At 42.5% G+C, this 27,714-nt stretch overlaps 1 protein-coding gene across 9 annotated transcripts in view; it reads left to right on the top strand.

Annotated features, from left to right (window-relative positions):
- The window catches only part of SPATA13 (spermatogenesis associated 13), a 132,779-nt gene that overhangs the window by 91,431 nt on the left and 13,634 nt on the right, over positions 1-27,714 (top strand). For 8 of the 9 annotated variants that reach the window (XM_038407252.2, XM_038407284.2, XM_038407266.2 and 5 more), the window contains 7 exons: positions 6,828-6,964; positions 7,265-7,444; positions 9,042-9,227; positions 11,927-12,106; positions 14,581-14,813; positions 25,237-25,366; positions 25,940-26,312. In XM_038407252.2, the coding sequence (XP_038263180.1) occupies positions 6,828-6,964; positions 7,265-7,444; positions 9,042-9,227; positions 11,927-12,106; positions 14,581-14,813; positions 25,237-25,366; positions 25,940-26,312 (1,419 nt within the window). Of the gene's footprint in view, positions 1-3,103; positions 3,365-6,827; positions 6,965-7,264; positions 7,445-9,041; positions 9,228-11,926; positions 12,107-14,580; positions 14,814-25,236; positions 25,367-25,939; positions 26,313-27,714 lie in introns of those variants that run through there. The other variant, XM_038407302.2, reaches the window with a different exon arrangement.

The following is a 27,714-nucleotide window of genomic DNA, read 5'->3' as shown; positions in this document are numbered from 1 at the left end:
CAGAGACTAGATGTTAGACTGCATAGACCACTTGTCTGTTCCAGTGTGGGGATTTCCTATATGTTCCATAAAAAGTCACAGAGTGTTAATGCTTTTCACCCAGAAATTGTGGTTTCAGATTTGACTAAGGTCATTAGTGAATTACAATTGGTGGTCTCAGCTGAGATTCAGTGGATTGCTTGCCTAATTTGTTAGACTAACACAAAATTTGTTAAAGTAACACAAAATTTGTTAAACAAACATCAGGGTCCAGTCAAAAGCCTGGAATAGCAAAAATGATTGCAAGTCAGGATTTTGATTCATTGGCAGGCTTGTGTTACGTAGCTTCAGCATGACAGCCACCTGTACTATATGTGATCCCAGGTAGAGTTGTCAGACTCCTACTAGCGTGTGCATTGATAGGTCAAATTGTCACTCTGGTATTATCGACTTTCTGCACTTGTAGTGCTTTTTAATAGGCACTGACAAGAATTTTCCTCACAGCGACATGAGAAATTTTAGTGAGTGCTTTCTACTTCTTCACCTTAGAATGTAAAGTGACACCAGCAAAAGAACTGGAGGCAACAGCAGATGGGGCATCAACATAAGTAGACCATCCATGCTTGCCTACAGTAGGAAATTGAAAAACTGGCCCTAAAGAAGTCATTGGATTAAAAAAAAAGAATGGGCTAGAAGGATATGTCCCATATTTTAAGTGAAGCAAGATAACAGGAGGACTCTCAAATAGTCCTCTTGCATGGTGTGAGTGGAAAAGACCCTCTCACTGTTCCTTCTCTATTCTGTTCAACGTCACTCTTATGGCTGCGTCACCTTCAGAGCCCAAAGCCACAATATGGCCACCAGTCGTGAGACTTTGAAACAGACCTGAGGACATGAGAAATCCTACCCTGGAAAAACCTTATTCTAAGGCCCAAAGCCTGAGATTAGGTTTTCATTTTTATATTGAAGCAACAACTTCCTGAGCAGTATTGATGTTTCTTCTTTCTTCCTAGGAAAGAAGGAACTGTGTAAACTGTACAGTTGTTACAACTTGAAAAGAGGTGGAATGTGGCTGGACCTATGTTCAATATGTTCATATACATGGCCTAGAACCCTGCAAGCCCTGCTGAGGTGCTGGTGCAGAGTTGTGTTCTTATTGTGAGGAATGGCTCATTTGGGGCTCTCTTTGTGTCTGCATTTATTTATGGATGGAGTTGATGTCATTTAGATTTCTACATATCTGATTGTGTCCTCAGTTATTTGTGCTTCCTCATTCCCTTCCTTCTCTCTTCCCCTAATCCTCTTGTGCAACAAGCAACTGGCCCACAATAACTCACGTGATATTTCATCTTGCTTAGCATGGGGCTGGGATCAAAAGGACACACAGAACTTTTTGGGGCAAATGCTGGTCCCATTGAAATCAATGAGAGTTCGCTATTGACGTCACACAGGCCAAGGCCAGGTGATATTAGACAGCTATCATAATTAACTAACAGATATTTGTTGGTCCCTTGAATCGACACTGAAAGGAGTTTTCAATGTAGTGAAATCTAACCATCTTAACTTAATTTTCTTGTCCATATTTTATGCTATTTCTTTTTCACCTGCCTAGTCACATTCTCAGAGGTGTGATAGAATAATTCAAAGGGGTGAATCTGTTTTACATTATAGTTTTAGGTTTTTTGTCTGGTCAGCACTTGTTCAGTGTGAATTCTTCAGTCACTGATGCAGATCCCAGGGTTGGGGGCTTTTTATGACTTAAGCAAAGGAATTTTCTATGGATGACTCATTTTTTAGTTTTTACTGATTTGTATTGCAAGACACCTTGCAACCGTGCTGTATAAGTGCTTTTCATAATATACTGTAGCTTATTGTAACTGTGATTATTCAGCAAGTCTGTTTTCAGCAGGGAATTATGGTGCAATTCAATGATTCAGAAGGGAGAGCTGTATTTTTCATGTCCACTGATCACCTCCAAAATGCAGCAGGTCCTTGATTTTAGTAAACAAACGTCATTAATATTGTGTTATAAGTTTGGCATTTCATTCTCTCCCTGAGCTGGTACAATAGAAAACCATGTGATTTCTGTGGGTGTTGTGATATGCTGTATGCAAAGTCCCTTGGTGGTTTTCTGAGCATATTACTAGAGAAACTAGCCCCTAGTAAAAGGACTGGCATAGCTAAACAATGTTGTTTCCATATAGAGAATCAGTAATTCTGAGTCCTGTCCACAGACATATAGCACCATGACTTCTTTTAAAATTATTTCAGGAATTTCTTTTTATACCAGTTTTCAAAAAATTAGTACAAATGCAGGTTGTTGAAGAGACATGATTTGATTGTAGGGGCAAATCCTGCCCTTGCCTCTAGAACCAATGCAATCCCCCTATGCAAAGGGGTGCATGATGCTGGGGTGATAGATGCTAATCTCCATAGGATCCCCTGTACTCTGACAGGAGAGAGTTGGTGGGGTCGCTGCTGAAGTGGGCTATGGAATGACTGAAGGCAGGGCTAAGTGGCTATTCGTGTCCTTCCTTCTCTACCGCCTGTGGTAGAGTTACACTGAGGCTGGGGCCTGAGTGGTGGAACGCCCCCTCTGCCCCATCACCCCTCAGAGCAATTGGCTGCTGTTTAGAATTTGGGTTATAATGCAGTGATAGTCGCTTGTAACCAAACAAATATACCACAGTTTAGTTGTGAAGTAACAGCAGCATTTAAGAACTTTGTGAAAAATACCTGTGTATAGTTATACCTACATTTTGGAATAATATAAATACACAAAATGTTACGCAAAGCAGTATTGGAAGACATATTTTTGCATATGGCTAGAAGAAATTGCAACTCGCAATAGCCTTTTCCTGTGACATGGAGTAAAAGAGAGGTATCTTTTGAATTTAGATTGAAACTCTAACTCACATTTAGCTGCTCTAATGAAAAGTAGCAAATACATTCTCTGGCACTGACAAGACTGAAAAACATTCTTTGTTGCAGTGTCATTAGCTACAGTGCAGTAGACTGTAAGTACATTATCAATGAACACTGTATATACAGGTTTTGTTTCTTTTCTGTAACTTCCTCCCTAAGGGTACCCCATGATGTCACTGATCCACTAAACCCACAGCTATATGGAACAGTGAGTGAGCTGTCAGTTTCTAAGTAGGCTCCGGCCTGATATGCACATACAGAAGCTCAAAGCAATGAATAAGCTGTTTCTGAATTTTCAGAAGCTCAAAGGCTCTAAGCCTTTCTGGTTCTCTGTGAATCTTTTAGGACTAAACTTCACCTATTAAAGGCCAAGCCCCTACTCTGTCTGTTGTTTTTGACAACAGCATGGTAGCCAGGGGGGAAATGGCACGATTTTGGAGTCTGGAGAGCCTTCAGATGGGTATGTATGAGTAGAAGGTGTACTCTTTTTATTCTCTGTATTGTTTCTGATTTAAAATGATTAAGTATTAGTTTCACTGGGCTTGATTCTGATCACACTCTTGTTGTTGTAAATAATGTAAACTCCACTGCAATCAACAGAGTTACACCAATGGAAAGCTGGATAGAGATCAGAATCAGGCCCACATTGTCTTAAGTTTTTGCAATCCATTAGAGATACAGGGATACCCATCCCTATCTGTAAAATATTTACTCCTGCCGGTAAACATTTGAGGAATGGATACAGAGAGTGAGTGATTGGTTTTGTTGTTGTTTGTGTTTTGTTTTTAATCTAGCTACCAAGGCAATGGAAGCTTCTTGACTGGTAAGGAATAATGAGCAATTACCAGCCCAAAAATTACTCTCCTTTTTCATCTTTAGTTAAATGTTTTAGAGTATTTATGTCTACTATCCTTGCTGCAACAAACCAGTTATCAATACTGACATTACAATGCGGCTGTAAAAATGAGATCCAGGATGAAGTTTACCACTTCAGATTTGAAGCTAGAAGCTGATTTTTTTATATTATTTATTTCCAGATTTTCAGGAAAGCAATGTCAGTGAGTTTTAAATGATACAATTTTTAAAATACATATTTTTATTAGTTTTCATATTTGTAACCCTATGGCTATGAGATTTCAACTTTTTAATAGGAATTTTGCAGTCTCCTTGATTAGTTCTATGAGACATTAATATGAATGTGTATTTTAAAATGTTTTGGGGTGGGTAGAATAACTGTTGTTTTACATCAAGACTGAGGGCAAAATAGTGTCCTTCTAAAGAAAGAAAGCCACAAGGTAAATGTTTTAACTGACCTTTGCATCCTATGGCCTTGATTACACTTGAAAAATTAGTATCCATATAACAGGAAATACTTGCAAAGATGCAAGTGTAAGCACTAATATAGACAGGGCTATCTATACTGTCATGAAAACCTATGGGTTACACATACTATGCCCACTGCCCACGACCCATCTGCGTGGGTTCCAGAAAGCAAGGCAAGCCTCTCTGGTAGAGGTGGTTGGGAATTTTTTGGCTGACTGGCTTTTTGTCAAAAAATGCTGATTTGTCAAAAACAGTGCTTTTTGTGGAAATGTATAATTTTTGACAAAAGTTTTGCTGGGGAGGTTTTTCAGCTCCAAGATGGAATTTCTGGTCAAAACCAGAGTTAGAGAGGGAGACATCCAACCTAGAATAGCCAATACTCTGCTGGTTAGATCACTCACCTGGGATGTGGGAGGCTCAGATTTAAATCCCTTTTCCAAATCTGGCAGAGCAGGTACTAGAACCTGACTCTCCCAGGTCCCACATGAGTGCCCTAATCTCCCCATCTCTTCTGCCTTTTTTCACCAAAAAAAAATAATAATTCAAAATCGCTTGATTTCATCCCACTGCAGAATGGGAACATTTTTTTTAAATCTTGAAAATTTTAATGGGATAGGAAAACCATTTCCCACCTAGTTCTAGTCTCTGCTTCTTTCTCCTTCCTAGCCTACTTCGTGCAGGATTACACTGCAGGCCATCTGCAAGGGCAGCGCATGAATTCCCACTTTGGGGAGGCTACCCTGGCCCTGCCCCTTCTGCCCAAGGCCTTGCCCCTTTCATCCCTGCCCCCTGGAGCCCTGAGCCCTCCCCTCCCCTCACCACAGCCAGAGAAGCCCCGGCCCACCCACTCTTGCGGCCACTGGGCAGCCCAAGCACCAGCCTGACCCCCGGGCCACCAGCTGGCCCAAGAACTGGCCCAACCCCCAGCCCAACCCCCAGGCCAGTCCGAGCACTGGCTAGTGTTGCCAGGTGTCCAGTTTTCGACTGGCACACCGGGTCAAAAAGAGACCCTTGTGGCTCCAGTCAGCACCACTGACTGGACCGTTAAAAGTGTGGTTGGCAGCGCTGCCAGTGATGCAGGACTGGCAGGCTCCCTACCCGGCTCTGCGTGGCTCCCAGAAGCAGTCAGCATGTCTCTCCGGCTCCTAGGTGAAGGGGCAGCCATGGGGCTCTGCGCGCTGCTCCCGCCCCAAGTGCCGGCTCTGCAGCTCCCATTGGCTGGGAACTGCAGCCAATGGTAGTTGCAGGGAGTAGCGCTTGCAGGCGTGGGCAGCGCGCAGAACCCCATGGCAGCTCCTTCACCTAGGAGCCGGAGGGACATGCTGACTGCTTCCGGAATCCGGCTGAGGTAAGCGCTACCTAGAGTGCATGCCCCAATCCCTTCCCACACCCGAACACCCTGTCCCAGTTCTGAGCCCTCTCCTGCACCCCAAACCTCTCATCCCTGGCCCCACCCTAGAGTCTACACCCCCAGCCAGAGCCCTCACATCCCCTCCGCACCCCACTCCCCAACCCGGAGCCCCCTCCCACACTCTGAATCCCTTGGCCCCAGCCCCACCCCTGAGTCCACATCCCCAGCCAGAGCTCTAACCCCTCCCGTACCCCAACCCCCTGCCCCAGCCTGGTGAAAATAAGCGAATGAGCAAGGGTGGGGGAGAGTGAGCAATGGAGGGAGGGAAGAAGGAGTGAGCGGGGCGGAGCCTCAGAGAAGGGGTGGGGCAGGGGCATGGCTTCAGGGTGGGGTAGGGGTCAGGGCAAGGGTGTTCGATTTTCTGCAATTAGGAAGTTGGTAACACTAGCTGGCCTGGATTGCTGGTCGGCTGGGCTTCCTCAGGCCACCAAGCCCCGAGATCCAGGCCGCCAGCCCAAGCTGAACCCCTTCTGGCTTTAGGGGAATGGGGGAGCAAGGGTGGGGCTTCAGGGTGGAGTAAGGGTGGGGCCTCATCCTGGGATGGGGAGTCTAACCTGGCCTACTATGCCCACTGCCCATGGCCATCTGCCTAAGAGTCATATAAAGACTAGGGCCCAAATTTTTAAAAGTATTTAGGTATTGCTGTGCTTAGAATTGCAATGCCTAAGTATCATTTTCAAAAGAGACTTTGGCACTTATGAGCCTAAATTGTTTTTGACAGTCAATGGGATTGAGGCTCCTAAGTGCCAACCCCTTCTAAAAATTAACTTAAGCTCCTAAATCAGTTAGGCATTGGACTTCTGAGCTCAATAACACCTAAATACCTTTTAAAATCTGGACCTAAGTTCTTTCCCTTGAATCAGGGACCCCTGCAGGAAACTATCTACCTACCTGTGACACAGGCCCAAAAAGTTTAATGGTTTACATCCAGGTTTACTTTTGTGTCGCTGTTTGCTTCAGTGGAGTTATTCCTGATTTGTGTGGTTGTGTAAATGAGAGAAAATCACTCCCTAAGTAAACACGTTGTTATATTTTCAAGAGCAAAGGCATTTTGTAAGGGGTTTTGCCTTAGCCTATTGGCAGTTTTATGTTCACATTTTTTATTAAATTGTTTTTGTATGTTTGCTTTTCTGAGAAGACTCTGATTAAACCAAATTACTCTGTTTCAAGCCTGTCACTTTTGTTTTAGTTGTTACAGATGGTGGAACTGAATCTTCTACCTTAGTTGATGACAATGGTAGTGAGGAGGATTACAGTTATGAGGAGCTCTGCCAACCCAGCCCTAGATACCTGCAGCCTGGAGGGGAACAGCTAGCAATTAATGAGGTAAGTGGAGGATGCATTCCAGTATGTCTAACCTTTTGGTTAAAGTGATAATGTTGCATGTGTTTTATATAACTGTACTCAAGCTTGGGAGACTGAGATCCAGACCTTTTTGCTGCATTATTCAATTTCTCAGACAGATAATTATACAAGGACAGATTTCTCAAAATACTCGGCTCATCCTGAAACAGGTTTATTTATCTCCTTTTTGTTTAATTATGCTTGTTTAGTTTTCTAGCAGTCTACGGATTGGTCTTTGCTGCGCTTTTGTCCTTCATCAACTCTTTCCCCCCCACATTTCAGCTGATAAGTGATGGCAGCATGGTCTATGCAGAGGCACTGTGGGACCATGTGACTATGGATGATCAAGAGCTAGGCTTTAAAGCTGGGGACGTCATCCGAGTCCTTGAAGCTTCCAACAAAGACTGGTGGTGGGGAAGAAATGAAGACAAGGAAGCCTGGTTTCCAGCTAGCTTTGTCAGGGTTAGTAACCTATGTCTGTTTCTTTTCTACAACGAGTGCCTGATTCACCACTGCATTATTGCAGCTTTACATCAGGTTCCTGGTAAAATGTCAGTATAACGGCTTGTTTTATTTTGTTAAAAAGTTGCTATTCTTGCTTAAACATAATCTACTTGGCTAAATTTTACCGTCACTTACTCCTGGGTAACCCTGTAAAAATCCAAATAGAAATGAGGACAGAGAACCAGCTGATCATTATTATTTGGACTATGTCCCATGGACGTAAACGAACCAGCACTAATATCACTCAAGAGTGGTCAGTATGTACAGAAAGAGCACAACAGTTTTGGGGATAGAGATGGGAACATCTGTTCTACACAGCATTCTCTTCTGATATTTCAGGGATTTTGGTGGTAAAATAATGCCAGACCTGTCAGCTTCATCATTTGTGGCAGTTCTGTCCATAATGTGAATACCTTATTCGCAGTTCAGCCAAGAGTCTCATGACAGTACAGCTGCTGAGGGATAGCTATGGCTGTATTGTATTGTATTGTAATTATATTATAGTAGCTTCCAGATGCCACAACTGAAATCGGGGCTCCACAGTGCTAGGCACTGTACAAGCAAATTGTAAAAGACAGATTCAACATAAAGAGTTTACCATCTAAGTAAGCATGTTGAAGAAAGAGTGGGTGAAAGGCAGCATTGTTGTTCCTATTTTACAGATAAGAAACTGAGGCAGAGAGATTAAAGGTAAAATTTTCAAAAATGCCTGAATCACTTAGGCCCAGATTTTTAAAGGTATTTAGACGTTGCAATGTTGAATAAAGCAACGCCTAAATACCTTTAAAAATGTGAACTTCAGGCATTCTTGAAAATATTATTCTTAAGTGATTTGTCAAAGAGCACATACAGAGTTAATAGCAAAGCTGGGGCTATTAAACCCAGATTTCCCTTATCACAGTCCAATGATTTAACCACATGGTCATTTTTCCTGTAAATTTTACCATTTCTGTGAATTAGGTGAATAATGAAGTTGATGGGACTCTAGTACAAAAATGTTCAATCTGACTTCAGAAAAATGAATTTTTACTTTTAAATATCAGTGTGAGTGCCCCATTCTTTGGGAAAGGAGGACAATTGGGGAAGGGAGAAATGACTGTAACTAATTACTTCATATCAGTGTCATCCTAATTTAACATGGAAAATAATGCCACAATTTTTTTATTTGAGTATTGGCAGCGAGTGCCCACTGCTCATGGTCTCTCTAATAAATTTGCACTTCTGTTCACAAAAAGTACAGGCAACACTTATATGATGGCCTTCAGATACTATGGTGATGAAGGTCCATATGGATACCCAAAAAGAAAGATGGCCCATTCCTGAAACCTTTACATTAGTAGCCAGTGGAAATACTTGCAAAAGAGTTACATGATAGACCTTATGGAATCCTATTTCTATAACCTAGGACTGGGGACCAGTTATATAATAATAATAATTAATAATCGGTTATGAGCTGCTTCTATTGTAATTAAATAAAGTTTGTAATAGTTTTTAATATTTGTTTTTGTAACACCTTGCTGCACTACTCTAGCTGTCTTTTCTGTTATGAATGCAGCTACGAGTTAATCAGGAAGAACTACCAGAAAATTGTGGTAGCATCCAAGATGAAGAGCAACATGCAGATGCTAGCAAACATCGCCAAAAAATTGCTGAAAACAAGGATCAGATGAGAACCAATGTTATACAGGAAATAATGAACACAGAGAGAGTCTATATCAAACATCTCAAGGACATCTGTGAGGTACAGTGTCAAGCCATAGACTTAGGGCATTCCACAGACTTAATTTGAATAAACGTCCCTTGTGAATGAAAACTTGAGCATTTTCTGTTGTCAGAAGATTCATCATTGCAATTCTAAGGCTGTCAATGAGAATGCTCTCTTGTGCAGTTCTAACTCTCTTCTTTATTGAACATCATAATACACCTTTTTGAAAGAACACTTCATTTTGTACCTGTTAACAATGCTTTGCTTTCCTGACTGCAGTTTCCATGTTGGGGAGAGAGTCCAGCTTAGTTAGTATTTGCTACCACTTTGCCTCAATAGATAACTATAAATCCATGTAATAACGGTAGTATCTAGTTACAGTTTAGTGACTGAACATTTTGAAGGTGGCCTGCAGAGGAAAAATTGGATTTGTACTTTTTTTTCTGGTCATTTATTATGTAATTCTAATTTTTTAAAATATTCTGCTTGTTTAAACTGCAGAAAGATCAGTAGTATCAAGACTTACCTTCTCAGTTTGTTTTTTGTTGGAGTTTTCTTGGAGGACCAGAGACCTGTAGTAGGAACATTCTTACACCTTAATTGAAGTCTGAGCCATTAACTATGAACATTTTTCTCCCACATGTGGGTTGGGTGTTTCATCTAGAGTGGTAAAAAAGAATCAATGAAGGATGGTAAACAGCCTGACCCAAAAAATCACTTCTCCTTTCAGTTTGTTATATTTCACTTCCTTTCTGCTTGTGATGTCATAGTCCTATTAGTTCTCCATTCATCTATAGAATCTTCCAGGAAAAACAAAAATTATAAGAGCTGCCCTTCTAGTGTGGAAAACAAACAGATAATTTTTTTATCAGGCCTTCTTCATACGTTCTAAAGAAACAAAACAAAGGTACAAATCCATTTTTTTCAGATTATCTTTAAAAAATGTTGCTAAATGTCAGTTCCTTGAGCAAAATCATCATTAAGATACACTTTTTATCTATGCCAGAGTAAGTGTAATTAAATCTTATACTACAGGACATAAGCTATAAAAGGTCAGGGAGGAATTTTTACCAACACGTGTATCTCTGACACATTTGGCTTTGTTCATGGTGGATGAATTTCATCTTCCATTGAAGCATCAGGTATTGGCAATTGCTAGAAGAATACTAGACTGGCTAAACCAACGGTTTGAACCTATATGACAAATCTTATGTTGCTTTATGAACTTAAGAATTTATCTCCCTGACTTGTCCAACTGAATTGCCTTCTGTCTGCAGACTAGGCCCAAGATGCTTGCCTCTTTTGCCATTTCTTCTTTCAGGTACCATTCTGTTGCTCCAGCTACCAATTTCTATTTAGTTATTTTCTGTGGAGGGTGTGGATGTTTTTTCTAGTGATGCAGTCTGTGTGAGCAACTAATGTTAACTTGCATTGGTTTAACTCTGTTGCTGAGATACATCAGTACATACTTTGATGTCAGAAGGAGCTGAAGCTCTCAGGATTTGGCCCACTGATAATCTTAAACATCACTAATCCAGTTCATCTATGTTTTTTTTTAAAAAAGACAGAGTGGCTGCTCATTTAGTGGACCAGTGCTAATGCACATGTTTTCCACAGGGAATAAATGGTACCCAAGTTCAGCAAAGAGTGAATCACTGATGGCTGTGCAAGCAGGACAGTGAGGCTGGTGGTGTGCTTACATGTAGGTCTGAGTCAGAGAAAAATTTACTTCAGAGGCTGACCCAGAGTTACAAGACCTGCACAGGAAATAGCTTCCCTTTTGGGAGCCTGTGCACCAAAGCAATAGGCAAAAACCACCAATTTGGCTTGGAGTATTGGCACCTCCCGTAACAGGCAGGGGTTGGGAATGTAGGGACATACCTGCAGCCCACGCTGCTTCCCACAGCTCCCATTGGTCGGGAACGGTGAATCACGGCCACTGGGAGCTGCAGACTGCTGTGCAAATGTAAACAAACTGTCTGGCGGCCCTGACAGGCTGTGTGTGGCCTGCGGGCTGCAGGTTGCCCACGACTGCTCTAAGTGGTCTCCGTGCCACTAGATAGAACAGAACACCACACCCTGGAGGTGTGTGGGTTACACTAGTCCTAGCAAAGATTATCTTTAGGCTGTGTTTTTACAGAATTTGGTTTCATCTGTACAGGCAAGATCAAACTCTGTCATAGCACAGTTGGGACAGTAACTACTAAGCTCTGTGGCAAAACAGTAGTGCAGGCTCTCCTCCTCCTGGATTGGTAGTTATAACAACAAGATGATAGAATATCAGGGTTGGAAGGGACCTCAGGAGGTCATCTAGTCTAACCCCCTGCTCAAAGCAGGACCAATTCCCAGTTTTTGGCCCAGATCCCTAAATGGCCCCCTCAAGGATTGAATGCACAACCCTGAGTTTAGGAGGCCAATACTCAAACCACTGAACTATCCCTCCCCCCCATATAATTAGATATTATACAAGTGCTGACATCTGGCTTCCTGACTAATCCATTCTAGTGTGAAACAGAATTAGGATTGGGAGAATCAGTAATGTAACTGTTCAGACACAAATCTGAATTTGTATATCCAGTTTTGTAGTGAATATGGCATTGAAATCAGACACCACAAAAATTTAACCTTGGAAAGCAGAATATCAAATTGAGTTACTTGTTCAGTACAAACTCCATTTTCAAGCTCTTGATCTCTTTCAGATTTGATATGAAGAGGTTTTCTTGTTTTATTTCCAGGGATATATTCGGCAGTGTCGTAAACATACAGGAATGTTCACCATGGCTCAGTTAAACACCATTTTTGGAAACATTGAAGATATTTACAAATTCCAAAGAAAGTTTCTGAAAGATCTTGAGAAACAGTACAACAAAGAGGAACCTCATTTAAGTGAAATAGGATCCTGCTTTCTTCAACATGTATGTCATTTAACTCCATTTTGCTTATGAAATAAACAAAATATGATTAGTAAATGTTAAACTACCGTGAGGAAGACACTTTAGTTAGTACTGATAATATGAAAACATTTAAAATCCCTCCCCTTTTTCCACCTCCACCCTTTGAGTAGGTCTATTTTCCTTGTAAGTGAACAGTCTTTCCATTTTCATAGCTATGGTGATCCCAAGGTCCCAGATGAACAGAACTGTTTCCAACAATCATAGGCAATGTTCCCTCTAATTTTTTCCATCCATGTGCTGAATAAATTTTCTTATGTGCACCAAGGTATGTGCCTATATGTGCCACCAGTAGAAACAAAAAACCTAGATATAATATATATGTTTAAAAAGTTACCATAGGCATAATTACTCCAGCCAGGACAGGTTAGGCATTTTAGAACTCACTACTCAAAGAATTAAATTTAAGTGTAAGAGAAATAAAAATTATGAAATGCATAGACTAGTCAAAACACTAAAATAACACTTTGAAAGCATAAAATTACAGAGAATATATGTGCATTGCAGGAAGTACCAAGAAGTAACAACAACTATAATACAGGTATGTGTTGGGAGGTGAGTAAGAAAGAGACAGAGACTCTGGGTGTGGGTGTGAGAGAGAAAGAGAGACAGAGACTCGTGTGTGTGTGTGTGTGTGTGTGTGTGTGTGTGTGTGTGTGTGTTGGCTGCTGGGGAAAGTTGTGCACTGTCTCTTCAAGCACTGAAAGCTCTCCTGCTCTGTGCTGAGCCCTGTTGTTTCTCCTCCCCCACTCTGCGGAGATGGGGTACATGGGCAGGGCGAGGAGGGGAGAGAGTGTGTGTGTGTGTGTGTGTGTGTGTGTGAGTGAGTGTGAGTGTGAATGAGAGAGAGAGAGAGAGAGACTGTGTGAGCTGGCTTCTGGGGAAATGTCAGAAACAGTGCACTGTCTTATTGGCCTGGTCTACACTGGGGTGGGGATCGATCTAAGATACGCAACTTCAGCTACAAGAATAGCGTAGCTGAAGTCAACGTATCTTAGATTGACTTAGAATCACTTACTTCGTGTCCTCGCGGCGCGGGATCAACGGCCGCCGCTCCCCTGTCGACTCCGCTTCTGCCTCTTACCCTGGTGGAGTTCTGAAGTCGACAGCAGAGCGATCGGGGATCGATTTATCGCGTCTACACTAGACGCGATAAATCGATCCCCGATAGATCGATCACCACCCACCAATCCAGCGGGTAGTGTAGATGTGGCCTTTAAGAAAGGCACTCAGCCAGCAGCCACTCACCATTCAGACTGCAGCAGCTCCTAGTCCTCCTGAGCCAGGCTGTCCCCTCTGCCCTGCTCTGCAGAGATGGGGTACAGGGGCGGGGGGGGACATCCTGACATCAGCACCCTCCTCCCTCCCCCACCTTCTACTCTGCACAGCCAGCAGGAGGGTCCCAGGAGCAGCTGCAGGATGGAGCAACATGGTGGGAGGGGCACCTGAACACATGCTGCCTCCTGTGTGCAGAACGGCATTTAAACCTCTCCTGCCTGGCAGCCTAAGCGCGCAGCTTACAGGGAACACAGATCACAAGTTAACATTTAACTGCAGGCATCTGAGTTGATTTTGTTCTATGGAAACTACATCCAGTATCTTCCCAGAGAAAATATTAACCAGGGTGATTGACAAAGGTGGGAAAAGAGTCGCATATTATTGCTAGTCACCTACATAACCTCCAAGTAGACTTGAGAAAAAAAGTTTGGCAAATAGAAATGTCACTGAAAAATGCATTTTGGGAGATTCAATAACTATTAATGTATTTGGGTAGAACTCGCTGAATAGTTTAGGCTTAAAAATACTCTTTTTTTTTCAAAGTTATTTTGCTTGAGAACAGTTTTCAAGTTTGGCCAGTTTAAAAAAAAAGGGGGGAGCATAAAACTCAATAATGATCAAATAGAAAAAAAATTTAAAAAATTGTTTAGAGTCAATTCAAACATTTCACTCAACTCAAAATGACATTTTTTCAAGTTTTTCAATTTGAAAAAATCTCTTAAAAATTAGTTTGGTTCAAATTGAACTAGATTATCATTATTATTACTTTTAACCAAAAAAATCTATTATTCGCTCAGCTCTACCAACAACCATAGGAGGCTTCCAATTTTCAAGGCTCCTCAAAGAAAACCCCCATCTGACTGAGATTCACAGATCTGGTTAGCGTAAAGAGATATTTGGGTTTTTTTCCATTTCAGAAAGCAACAAGCATTGCTGGCCAATGCACTCCCCTGTGATCCACATTAACAGGAGTTTCACCTATTACCAATTGTAGAATAGATTCTCCTGTGTTTTCTAAATAGAATGTTATTCAGTTTGGGTGTAATTTAGCAAACTATCTAATTAGTGTAACCAGAAGTGTTTTATAACTTTAATATTGATTTTTGGTTTTGTCTTTTTAAGATGAATGTTTTAGCTAAAGCCTTGGTTTTTCTTTATAGCAAGAAGGTTTTGCCATCTACTCAGAGTATTGTAACAATCATCCCAGTGCCTGCCTTGAGCTTTCCAACCTAATGAAACAGGGCAAATACCGTCACTTCTTTGAGGCCTGTCGCCTGCTTCAACAGATGATTGACATTGCTATTGATGGCTTTCTCCTTACACCTGTTCAGAAGATCTGTAAATACCCTCTTCAGCTTGCAGAGTTACTCAAATATACGACCGAAGCGCACAGGTGAGAGAATTAAAATGAGCTCTCTTAGACCATAATGCTACCTTATTGCTAAAGCAGTCTAAGGTAGATTTGGTCAGGCAGTGTATGACAACCTGGCTCCTTCTGATCAATGGCAAAGCTGTGATTGACTTCAGTGGGGACAGAATTTCACCCAATATGTTTATCATCCTGGGACTATGTGCAAAAATATTTCAGAAACAATATACAGGTTAAATAGTCACCCTTGACTATAAGGGGACTGATCTGGAGAGAGACACACACACACACACGGGAAGAGTGAGAGAGAGGGAGGGAAGAAAGGAAGGAAAGAGAAGAGATTTGTAAACCAGAATGAAAAACACCAGTGATTCCAAGGGAAAAATGAATAAGGGATATATGTAGGGGATAAAAGGGAAAAATTAGAAAAGAGAAGTGTCTCAGGGTATGTCAACACAGCAAAGAAAAACCTGCAGCTGGCCTGTACCAGCCGACTCGGGCTTGCCAGGCTCGGACTGGAGGGCTGTTTCATTGCTATGTTGACTTCCCTCTCACCCCTCACGGTTCTAGAGCCAGCCACAGATTTTCTTTGCTATGTAGACACACCCATAGAGATAGAAAAGGTGAAGATAGTCTTAGAAGAACAACATAGACTGTATTAAACATAGATAGTATTAAACACTGAAAAATTATGTTCAAGGGGAAAAAGGATACTGAAAAATCCTTATGAAATGATGTAGTTAGATTCTGCAAGAAACAAGTGAATCAAAGGCAGGGAGGGGGGGGAAAGAGGGAACAACCAGTATAGAAAGACTAAATAATTTTGTGGTGGAAAAATATATTAATATATTACCCAGATTATCTACATTCATTGTTCGTATCTTCAGTGTAGGAAACAACCCTGGACATAGGGTCTTACTTAGGCAAAACTCCCTCCAAAGGAATATTTGCTGGTGATCTGAGAATCACTCATGCATATGGAACTTCATTCAGTGTTTTGTTAACTGGCAGCCAGTTCAGGAAATGACCACTTCCTTTGCTATTACTGCAACTCTTTCTTATCCCAGTAATCCCTTCTCCAGTGTATATTTTTCCAGATGATGCCCATGATTCAACTGACTTGGGTTTTTATCAGTCATTTTGATGTCTTTTTTTTTTAACCATTTTCCCCTTCAAAATTTCTTCAGAGCCCTCACTAAATTCACTTAGAAAATGCTTATCTGTGTTCTGTGTGGAAAGAGGCCAAGGGCTTCCCTTGGTCTGAGCTGTTTACTTTTGTTCACTAAATGTGCAAAGGAACTGAGGCCGAGTCATTTTCTCAACTCACCATGAAGATCCCAGTTTATCGGACCTAAGAGAGCCTGTGTGGTAACCAGAAACAGACTTTGCCTTCTTCACAGAATCATAGTCGGTTCTGCTTAATAAAGAATGATCTCCTTTCTGTAGAATACTGAACCAAACTATAGAACTTAATAGAGATTAAATACCTGCTTTAGTTCTGTACATATCTCAAGAAATTCTGTAGGTTGGTATAAAAACTGTTGAAAGATTATCATTCTCTGTTAAATTACATTATTGTAGTCATTTCTATAAATTCCTATTTAATATTGGTTTAATCCCCATTATACTCTATAGGACTTTTCTATAATAGATATCAGAACAAAAGTCTGCAAAACCTACTTGTTACTTGAGATATAAACAGAACCATTCAGTTACATGCATTGTTGTCATCGTCATCATCATCATCATTACTCCCATAACCACATTGGTCATTGGCGCACCATCATTGATGAGCAATCAACCAATTGTCTCCACCCCTGACGATTGTGGGTCAGTGCTTGAGTCTCCGCGAAGTCCATTCCTGTCCACTCTTTTATGTTGTCAGTCCATCTCTTCTTCTGTCTACCTCTTCTCCTCTTCGCCTGTACTGTCCCTTGAAGGATGATCTTGTTACGTGGCCATACCACTTCAGCTTGCGCTTCTTCACGGTTGTCAGGAGATCTTCATATGACCTAGCGCATTGGGTAATGATGATGTGGACCTCTTCATTAGTGACATGATCGAAGTAGGAAATGCCCAGGATTTTACAGAAGTATCTCATCTCTACTACCTGTATTTTCCATTCAAGTTCTGCCATAAGGTTCCATGTCTTGCACGCATACAGAAAACTGGAGATGACCAATGTGTGCAGCAGTTTCAGTTTGGATTCCAGGGAGATGTTCTTATTCCTCTAAATTAGCTTTAGCTTTGCCACTGCTGCTGTTTTCGCAGTTCTTGCCTGAATTTCTGCCTTGGATCCTTCATCAGTGATGATTGCCTCCAAATACTTGAACTGTTTCACTGTCTCCAGCTCTTGTCCACTGACAATGATATGTGAGCTGATCCCATCATGTTTGTTTGTCATCAACTTGGTTTTCTCTGCACTGATTTCCATGCCATATTTTGTGGAGGTTTCATCCAGTTGTTTCACAGGGTTGGGAAGTTCATCTTCGCTGCCTGCCAGGCCATCAATTTCATCAGCGAACCAAATATTTGAGATTGTTCACCCCCCAATGCTGACTGTGCATATGTGATCTTCTTGGGCATCAGTCATTATGTGCTCCAAGTAGATGTTGAACAGTCTGGGGTGAAAGAAGGAGCCTCACTGGACTCCCAATAGTGTGATCTTGTGATGCTAAATTTTTGGCTGCGGCTAAGGAAAATCGTCAGGCCAAGGTTCACCAGAAACAAGCTTGACTTAGAAAGACTCAGAGACTGAAACATTGTAGTCATTCCAAGCAATGATCGGCAGAAAATTTGCCCCATTGCTTGCTCTAGAGGAAGACGTAGAAACAATGACCAAGAATTTCAATGCTGTAATGAATGAGGCAGCAATGGACATCCTTGAGAAACATCGTAAGAAGACAAAACCATGGGTCACAAATAAAATACTATAAATGTGTGACAGAAGAGAACTTAAGAGAGATAAGAACAGCACTGAGGGAGCTGATAAATACAGAGTGATTGGCAGAAAGATCAAGAAAGGAATGAAGGTGGCCAAGGAGATATGGATTGAAAAACAATGCTCTAAAATTGAAGAGTGTGTCAATAATAAAAATAGCAAATGAGCCTTCCAGGTTGTAAAATATCTGATAAAGGAAAGATGGACCAAAGCTAACACAATTCAAGACAAAGGGACAGAAGAAAGGGACATCATCAATGGGTGGGCAAACTACTGCTCTGATCTATACAACCACCAGACAAATGGAGATACTAGTGTCTTAGACAACCCAGATTCAACAGATGAGGATGACTTTCCAGTACTATGTGAAGAAGTGGAGACAGCTGTGAAATCACTCAAGAATGGAAAAGCTATAGATATTGACAACATCCCAGCCGAACTGATGAAATTCAGAGGAGAAATAGTAATAGATGTACTCACTAAGATCTGCAGCAAGATCAGCAGACCGGTGAGTGGCTCTCCTCGTGGACACAGTCACTAATCATTACTCTGCAAAAGAAAGGCAACCTGCAATTGTGTCAATATTACCGGACCATAAACTTAATTAGCCATCCCAGCAAAGTGATGTTGAAAGTCATATTGAACAGATTGAAGCCACAAGCGGAGAATATCATCGCTGAAGAGCAGGCTAGCTTTCGTGCTGGAAGAAGTACCACAGAACAGATTTTCAACCTTTGTGTTCTATGTGAGAAGTACTTACAACACCAGCAGGACATCTACCACGTCTATGTTGACTTCAAGAAGGCATTTGACAGAGTATGGCACAAAGCTCTCTGGGCAACCACGAAGTACAATGTTGGTCGTAAGCTTATTCTTACCATTAAACAACTGGTTTCAGAGTAGCAGCCATGTTAGTCTGTATTCGCAAAAAGAAAAGGAGTACTTGTGGCACCTTATTTATTTTATTTAAATTTATTTGAGCATAAGCTTTCGTGAGCTACAGCTCACTTCATCGGATGCATTTGGTGGAAAATACAGTGGGGAGATTTATATACACACACAGAGAACAGGAAACAATGGGTTTTATCATACACGCTGTAAGGAGAGTGATCACTTAAGATGAGCCATCACCAGCAGCAGGGGGGGAAAGGAGGAAAACCTTTCATGGTGACAAGCAAGGTAGGCTATTTCCAGCAGTTAACAAGAACATCTGAGGAACAGTGGGGGGGTGGGGTGGGGAGAGAAATAACATGGGGAAATAGTTTTACTTTGTGTAATGACTCATCCATTCCCAGTCTCTATTCAAGCCTAAGTTAATTGTATCCAGTTTGCAAATTAATTCCAATTCAGCAGTCTCTCATTGGAGTCTGTTTTTGAAGTTTTTTTGGTGAAGGATAGCCACCCTCAGGTCTGTAATCGAGTGACCGGAGAGATTGAAGTGTTCTCTGACTGGGTGGACTCCTCCTGAAGGTCGAAACAGCAGACTGGACTTCTACATAGAGTGCTTCCACCGACGTGCACGGGCTGAAATTGTGGAAAAGCAGCATCACTTGCCCCATAACCTCAGCCGTGCAGAACACAATGCCATCCACAGCCTCAGAAACAACTCTGACATCATAATCAAAAAGGCTGACAAAGGAGGTGCTGTCGTCATCATGAATAGGTCAGAATATGAACAAGAGGCTACTAGGCAGCTCTCCAACACCACTTTCTACAAGCCATTACCCTCTGATCCCACTGAGAGTTACCAAAAGAAACTACAGCATTTGCTCAAGAAACTCCCTGAAAAAGAACAAGAACAAATCCGCACAGACACACCCCTAGAACCCCGACCTGGGGTATTCTATCTGCTACCCAAGATCCATAAACCTGGAAATCCTGGATGCCCCATCATCTCAGGCATTGGCACCCTGACAGCAGGATTGTCTGGCTATGTAGACTCCCTCCTCAGGCCCTATGTTACCAGCACTCCCAGCTATCTTCGAGACACCACTGACTTCCTGAGGAAACTACAATCCATTGGTGATCTTCCTAAAAACACCATCCTAGCCACTATGGATGTAGAAACCCTCTACACCAACATTCCACACAAAGATGGACTACAAGCCGTCAGGAACAGTATCCCCATAATGTCACGGCTAACCTGGTGGCTGAACTTTGTGACTTTGTTCTCACCCATACCTATTTCACCGTTGGGGACAATGTATACCTTCAAATCAGCGGAACTGCGATGGGTACCTGCATGGCCCCACAGTATGCCAACATTTTTATGGCTGACTTAGAACAACGCTTCCTCAGCTCTCGTCCCTTAATGCCTCTACTCTACTTGCACTACATTGATGACATCTTCATCATCTGGACCCATGGAAAAGAAGCCCTTGAGGAATTCCACCATGATTTCAATAATTTCCATCCCACCATCAACCTCAGCCTGGACCAGTCCACACAAGAGATCCACTTCCTGGACACTACAGTGCTAATACGCGATGGTGACATAAACACCACCCTATATCGGAAACCTACTGACCGCTGTTCCTACCTACATGCCTCTAGCTTTCATCCAGGTCATACCACACGATCCATTGTCTACAGCCAAGCTCTACGATATAACCGCATTTGCTCCAACCCCTCAGACAGAGACAAACACCTACAAGATCTCTATCATGCATTCTTACAACTACAATACCCACCTGCTGAAGTGAAGAAACAGATTGACAGAGCCAGAAGAGTACCCAGAAGTCACCTACTACAGGACAGGCCCAACAAAGAAAACAACAGAACGCCACTAGCCATCACCTTCAGCCCCCAACTGAAACCTCTCCAACGCATCATCAAGGATCTACAACCTATCCTGAAGGACGACTCATCACTCTCACAGATCTTGGGAGACAGGCCAGTCCTTGCTTACAGACAGCCCCCCAACCTGAAGCAAATACTCACCAGCAACCACACACCACACAACAGAACTACTAACCCAAGAACCTATCTTTGCAACAAAGCCCGTTGCCAACTGTGTCCACATATCTATTCAGGGTACACCATCATAGGGCCTAATCACATCAGCCACACTATTAGAGGCTCGTTCACCTGCACATCTACCAATGTGATATATGCCATCATGTGCCAGCAATGCCTTTCTGCCATGTACATTGGTCAAACTGGACAGTCTCTACGTAAAAGAATAAATGGACACAAATCAGACGTCAAGAATTACAACATTCAAAAACCAGTTGGAGAACACTTCAATTTCTCTGGTCACTCGATTACAGACCTGAGGGTGGCTATCCTTCAACAAAAAAACTTCAAAAACAGACTCCAACGAGAGACTGCTGAATTGGAATTAATTTGCAAACTGGATACAATTAACTTAGGCTTGAATAGAGACTGGGAATGGATGAGTCATTACACAAAGTAAAGCTATTTCCCCATCGTTATTTCTCTCCCCCACCCCACCCCCCACTGTTCCTCAGATGTTCTTGTTAACTGCTGGAAATAGCCTACCTTGCTTGTCACCATGAAAGGTTTTCCTCCTTCCCCCCCCCCTGCTGCTGGTGATGGCTCATCTTAAGTGATCACTCTCCTTACAGTGTGTATGATAAAACCCATTGTTTCGTGTTCTCTGTGTGCGTATATAAATCTCCCCTCTGTATTTTCCATCAAATGCATCCGATGAAGTGAGCTGTAGCTCACGAAAGCTTATGCTCAAATAAATTTGTTAGTCTCTAAGGTGCCACAAGTACTCCTTTTCTTTTCATTAAACAACTGTATGCCAAGGCCAGCAATGCAGTTCTCGTCAATGGCACAATAGGAGTGTGGTTTTGCATCACTGTTGGACTCTGGCAGGGTTGCCTTCTTTCGCCCACACTGTTCAACATCTACTTGGATCATTGTCATCATGGAACTTAAAATTAGGAATTTAATTTTGTTCTTTATAATTTCCTGGTAATTTAAGTTATGAATTAATGTGTAGTGCATATTAGTGCACACTTAGTATGTGGATTGCCTGACTGTAATTTAAACTATAGTCCATTCATTTAGTAAGCAAGCAGTGAATCCGAGTTTCTGGCATGCACTCTATAAACCATACAAAGTTGAACTAAGAGCCAACTAACTGGCTTTACTATGAACTTATGAAAAGCACTGTTATTGGCAAGATCTGTGTGTAAGCTTGGTCTGTCAGAGGTTAAAGAGTGATTTTATTGTCTCCTGCTCCTCCAATATCTTTGTTTATTGTAAAATCCAGAGGCCAGATAGTGTGTTGGTATAAATCAATGTAGCTCCACTGAAGTCATAAATCATTAATAAATAGCCATTCTAAGTACCACCCTGTGCTGATTTACTTTCTGAATAAATTAAGCTTTTATCTTTAAAAGTTTGTGTTTCTAGCTCTTATGGTTGCAAGGAAAAGGTTCTATCTATGAACCAGTCTGCAGAGACCCAGCCTGAAACAATCTCTCTGGGTCCAAGGTTTGCAGCATTTACCTTGGAAAAATTCCCATTGAATACAATGAAATTTTTGCTGGTGGACATAGTGCAGGATTTAGCTCAATAAAAGAGATGGATTATTGCCATTCAGTTCCATGGTTACTGCCATTATTCAGCTCCATGGTTAACTTGGAACCCCATGATATCAACTTGAATGCCAATATGTGTAGCTGTTTCACTGCTAGTAACTTTTGAGCAGGATCATCCAGTAATACTGGGCTGTAGGTAGGCCTAGGGCAGGGTACTATCAGGCTTCCCCACATTTTCTGTTTCCATCTCTTCCACCACACAACCCAGGCAAAAGAAGATTGTTTTGGATTGGTGGAGCTGCTTTCTTCTTCATTTAAACTTTAGTATTTTATTTCAAAACTAATTATTATTTTTCAGATGCCCAAAAATGTGTGAGAGGCACCATAGAACAGTTAAAGACACAAAGCTTATAGTCTGCCAGTAAGGGCACCTGTTACACAAGTGACAGTCATAGACAGACCAAAAAGAGGGGGACTAAGATAGGAAGGGCAAGGGAAACAGTGATGAGATTATGCGGTTACTCAATAAGGCATGTCCACCTTACATCTGTGGGATTTTGTTAGTGTTACTCTCACTTCTTATGTGTGATGTTGCAGAAGTGAGATTTTAGTGAACAAGGAGAGGGAGGTGGATTGTGAACACACACACATGCAGTGCCAGTGGTAAGGCAGAAGCATCTGAGGAAATCTGCAGAAGAGGAGGGGACAGTCAGGGCTCTCAGTCTTGCTCCTCAAACACCTGTTGACGTGTAATGGCTCAGCCTGTCAGCAGCCATTAATCAATTCCTCTGTGTTCGCTGGGAGGTCAGTAAAATGATGTCCAATGGCCAACTGATGACACTGGTATGTTGGTCGATTTGCATGAAACACAGAGCACAAAAAACACTAGTACTTAACAGAAGCACCACATGAAGGTTCTCGTCTTCCTCCCAAACTTCTGTGACCAAGTAGCTTCACTTACCAGCCAAACTGAGGCAGGATTCCAATGTAAGTTGAAGACCGGAATCACCCTTGTTGATCTGTCCTTGGCATATGACACTGTCTGGAGACAGGGCCTCCTCCTCAAGGTCTCCTGCATCATTCACTGCCGGTGAACAATCTGCCTCTTGGTGTCGATGACTGGGGATCGCCGCTTTAAGGTACACCTTAATGGCCAGAACAGTAGACCAAGAACTCTTAACTTGGGCATCCGTCAGAGCTCTGTCCTGGCCCCAATACTTTAATTTATACACCATGGCTATACCAGAGACAGAGTCAGGGAAATTCATGTATGCAGGTGATATTGCTCTAGTTGTTCAGCACACAGGCCTCCATACAATCAGCTGCACCCTAACCTGAGATCTTAGCACAATGGCTGATTATTTCCATGCGGGAAATTTAAGCCTAATCCAAAAAACACCATGGTAACTGCTTTCCATCTGAATAATAAAATGGCTAATACCAAACTTGATGTGCAGTTCTGTGGTGAGAGCGTCAGCCATGAAGCTAATCCAAAGTATCTTGGCGTTACACTGGACTGGAGTTTGACCTTTTGACAACACCTTGAAAACACCCGTGATAAGGTCAGGTCTCGTGTCGCGCTTATCAGAAAATTGGCTGGAACATCATGGGGACCTTATGAACCGCAACAATTGCCTTGGTATATTCTGCAGCTGAATATTGTGCACCAATGTGGTCTCATAGTAGTCACACTAAACTCCTTGACACTCAACTCAATAATGCTATGGTCATTGTGTCAGGGTTGCTCAAATCTACTCCAGTTGACTGGTTCCCAGTCCTATTGCACATCCAGCCTCCCCAGATTAAAAGAGCTGCTCAGACATCTTGCTTTCTTAATCATGTCAATGCAAAAACGAGGATCCCACTGCACCATGACCTGCAGAATCCGCCAAAGATGAGATTAAAATCACGCAACTCTCTATGGAAACGTATGAAGATCCTTACACCCAACTTTGATGCTGAGGCTCAATGGAGAGTCACATGGAGCACTTCGACCACTCAAAACAGCTCGTCAATGCTCTTGAGGAACCACCGGGTTTTGATTTATGTCAGAAAGACTGGTGCAGATTGAATCACATTAGGACATCTCATGGGAGATGTGGACAAACCCTCTTTAAGTGGAAAATGAGGCATACACCTGTATGCAACTGTGGTCGCCAGGCACAAACAATAGAACAAATCATATCTGAATGTCCCCTTTGTTCTTTTGCCAGGGGCCTGAAGAACATTCACCAGCTCACTGCTGCGGCAATGTGCTGGCTATCAAACTTAGCAACAACTACATATTTATATCTATCTACCCAAGCCATATAGAAGAATAATAAGAATCAATCACTTCTCCTTTCATTTCTCCTTCATTGTGCTCATGACCCCTTAACTCACAAGAGCTAGGTAGATTTCAGCCACTCCTCATCCTCTGGATCCTTTCACTGGTCTTTCTAAGAAGAATCCTTGTATGAGGCAGAAGAGGACATTCCTCTCACTGCCTATAACATCGCAGCTAAGCAGCTGGGACACTAAGCTGTGCTCTCCTTATCAAGTCACCCCAGTCCCAAGCCTCACTTCCAGCTATTGGGGAGGAGGGAGAGGAAAATATAATCTAGAAATAAATTATTAAAGAGAACATCATTTTACACAACTGCATTCTTGTTATAAATTAACTCTTTGGGTGAAACCATGTCCCCATTGAAGTCGATGGGAGTGGTGCCATTGATTTCAATGGAGCCTGGATATCACAGCTTATGTTTGATTCTCCACCTCCTTCCCCTTGTGTAGTAATTTACACCTATGCAAAGTGGGTGATAGGGTAGCATAGAATTGTGTAAAAGACTATATAAGATGCAAGGTAGTGGGGAATCAGGCCCTTCAGGTTTAAGAATTCTGGTTAGGGGGTAAATTGATACTGTAGAGAATCACGCTTCACTCAGTCAGTTAAGTTGATGTGTTATATCCAGTGCATATAATGTGTTTGAAATCTGCTTCCATTTTACAGTGATTATAACAATATACAGGCAGCATATGAGGCCATGAAGAACGTAGCATGCCTCATCAATGAGCGCAAACGAAGGCTGGAAAGCATAGACAAGATTGCATGCTGGCAAGTGTCTATTGTTGATTGGGAGGTAGGTGACATTCTTCCATTTTCATGAACTATTTAAGATTAAAATGTACTTAAATGACTTCTGGGGGAATCTTTCTTTCTATGGTAGTAGTTTATGGTGCATACATTTCATGTGGTCCTTGTTCAGTTAAAAGTTGAGTTGCTTCATTTGCAATGACTCTATTATTGATTATCTTATCTCTTACTCAGAAAGAGCAACAGTTATAACACGTGTTTGTATCTTTGAGATTACAAAGACATGTTGAAAGAGAACAAAACGTATTTTCTTTTAGGTTGGGACCATTATATCCGATTCTGATTTCTTGATAGTTCTACATGCGGATAACTCGATTGACTTCAATGAAGTTACACCTGGTTTGCACTGGTGAAACTGAGAGCAGAATTAAGCCCATAGTTTTTGTGAATATAACTTGATCTACCTTTTATATTTATAGATTTTTTAAAAGGTTTATTGAAACAGAAGTACAGTTCTGTCTGTCATATGACCAAATGCTAAAAAAATAATAATTAGTAATATGATAATCTCTTAAAACTGTGTATTTATTTATTACACATACACTTCTATATATTTTAGGGGCAGGATGTTTTAGCTAGAAGCTCAGAACTGATCCACTCGGGCGAATTGACCAAAATCTCAAAGCAAGGCAAAAGCCAGCAGAGGATTTTTTTCCTTTTTGACCATCAGCTTGTGTTTTGTAAGAAGGACCTGCTGCGAAGGGACATGTTATATTACAAAGGTCGGATTGATCTGGATGAGATGGAACTTGTGGATATTGAGGATGGCAAAGATAAGGACTTTAACATAAATATCAAGAATGCTTTCAAAACTGTGAATAGAGCAACAGAAGAGGTTCATTTGTTTTGTGCAAAAAAACAGGAAGATAAGAAAAGATGGTTGGAGGCATGTGAAAATGAAAGGCGAAGAGTGCAGGAAGACAAAGAAATGGGTGAGTGCAAAGATTTACAGTGTGGGAGAGGTTAAATCAAAAGGCAAAGTTTGGATTTCTCTCCTTTTTGGCTCTATGCAAATGGGTTCTCACCCTTTTTGAGCAGCTGTGCCTGTTTACCAGACACAAACTTCAGCTATACAAGCAAGTGTCTGTTGTTTCCCTTTCAGTTGTGTCAGCTCTGTGATCCTGAAACTGGGGATTGGAGCGGCCATGGCTCTGTGGTGGGTTACATCTTGCACAACACAAGGAGCAGAAGGCAGGATTAGTGCACTAACTGCAGCACAGACTACTCATCAAGAGCAAAAATCTGTTCCCTGCTGAAAAGTTTTTTGGAGGGAGATTCTACAGGGATGGGGGAAGGAATGCTCACTATTTGGTCATGGAGCATCAGTAAAACTGCCCCACAGCCACTTTTGCAGCCCTAGATCAACAGTAGCTCCTTAATCCCCATTCTGTGGCCTCCCCCTGCTCTCCTGCTAGTCCTCTCAGAGCAGGTATGCAGCAAGAGGCCCTGTGTAGCCGACCTCTAGTCTATGAGGTGAGGTGGAATTCCTCAAGCTCCCTCTGACTGCATAGGAGAACTTTATGTAGTTCTACTGGGTTATTGGGGGCCTTCCACAACTTCAGAGATGTGAGAGAATTCGCCTCATGAGCGGGAGCTCAGAGTGCCAGTAACAATAACCTGACAAACCAGTACCAAGGGCTTGTTTACAGGTGAAACACTATAGCTGAGGTTGGCAAACTATGGCATGCATGCCAAAGACGGCACACGAGCCAATTTTTAATGGCACGCTGCTGTCTGCTGGACCCCAGCAGACAGCAGCATGCCATTAAAATTCCTGCCTGGCCCGGCCCGCTCTTTTCCACCTCCTGCCCACTGCTCTCTCCTTGCAGGGCAGGCAAGCTTCCCCCTCCCCCACCTCTTCCCCCAGCGTGCTGGGTTCCTGCCCCTCCTTCTCTCCCTCCCTGCAGCTGATCAGCTGACAGCCCTTGCTAAGGAGGGGGAGAGGGAAAAGTGGAACTGCAGCGCGCTCTCTGCTCCGGGGATCTTGGGGAGGGGGGTGGAATCGGGGCATATCCCCTCCAGCCCCCTGCTGTGAGCCGCTCTGGGGAGGAGGGTGGGAGCAACCCCACGACCCCAGGCACACCCCCAGCCCTCTGCCCTGACTCCTGCATCCCCTCACACACACCCCAGCCCTCTGCCCTGATCCCTGCACCCCCCTCACATACCCCCAGCCCTCTGCCCTGAAATCACACACACCCCTGCCCTGAGCACCGAACGGGAGCTCCTGCACACACACACCCTGCATTCCCACCTGCAACCCTCACACCAAATGGGAGCTGCCCAGGTAAGCACTCCACACCCAAACCTCCTGCCCCAACCCTGAGCCCCCTCCCT

The sequence above is a fragment of the Dermochelys coriacea genome, chromosome 1 (genome assembly GCF_009764565.3).
Source record: "Dermochelys coriacea isolate rDerCor1 chromosome 1, rDerCor1.pri.v4, whole genome shotgun sequence".
In the NCBI taxonomy this organism is placed as follows: Eukaryota; Metazoa; Chordata; order Testudines; family Dermochelyidae; genus Dermochelys; species Dermochelys coriacea.
This window is presented reverse-complemented; position numbering and strand designations above follow the sequence as displayed.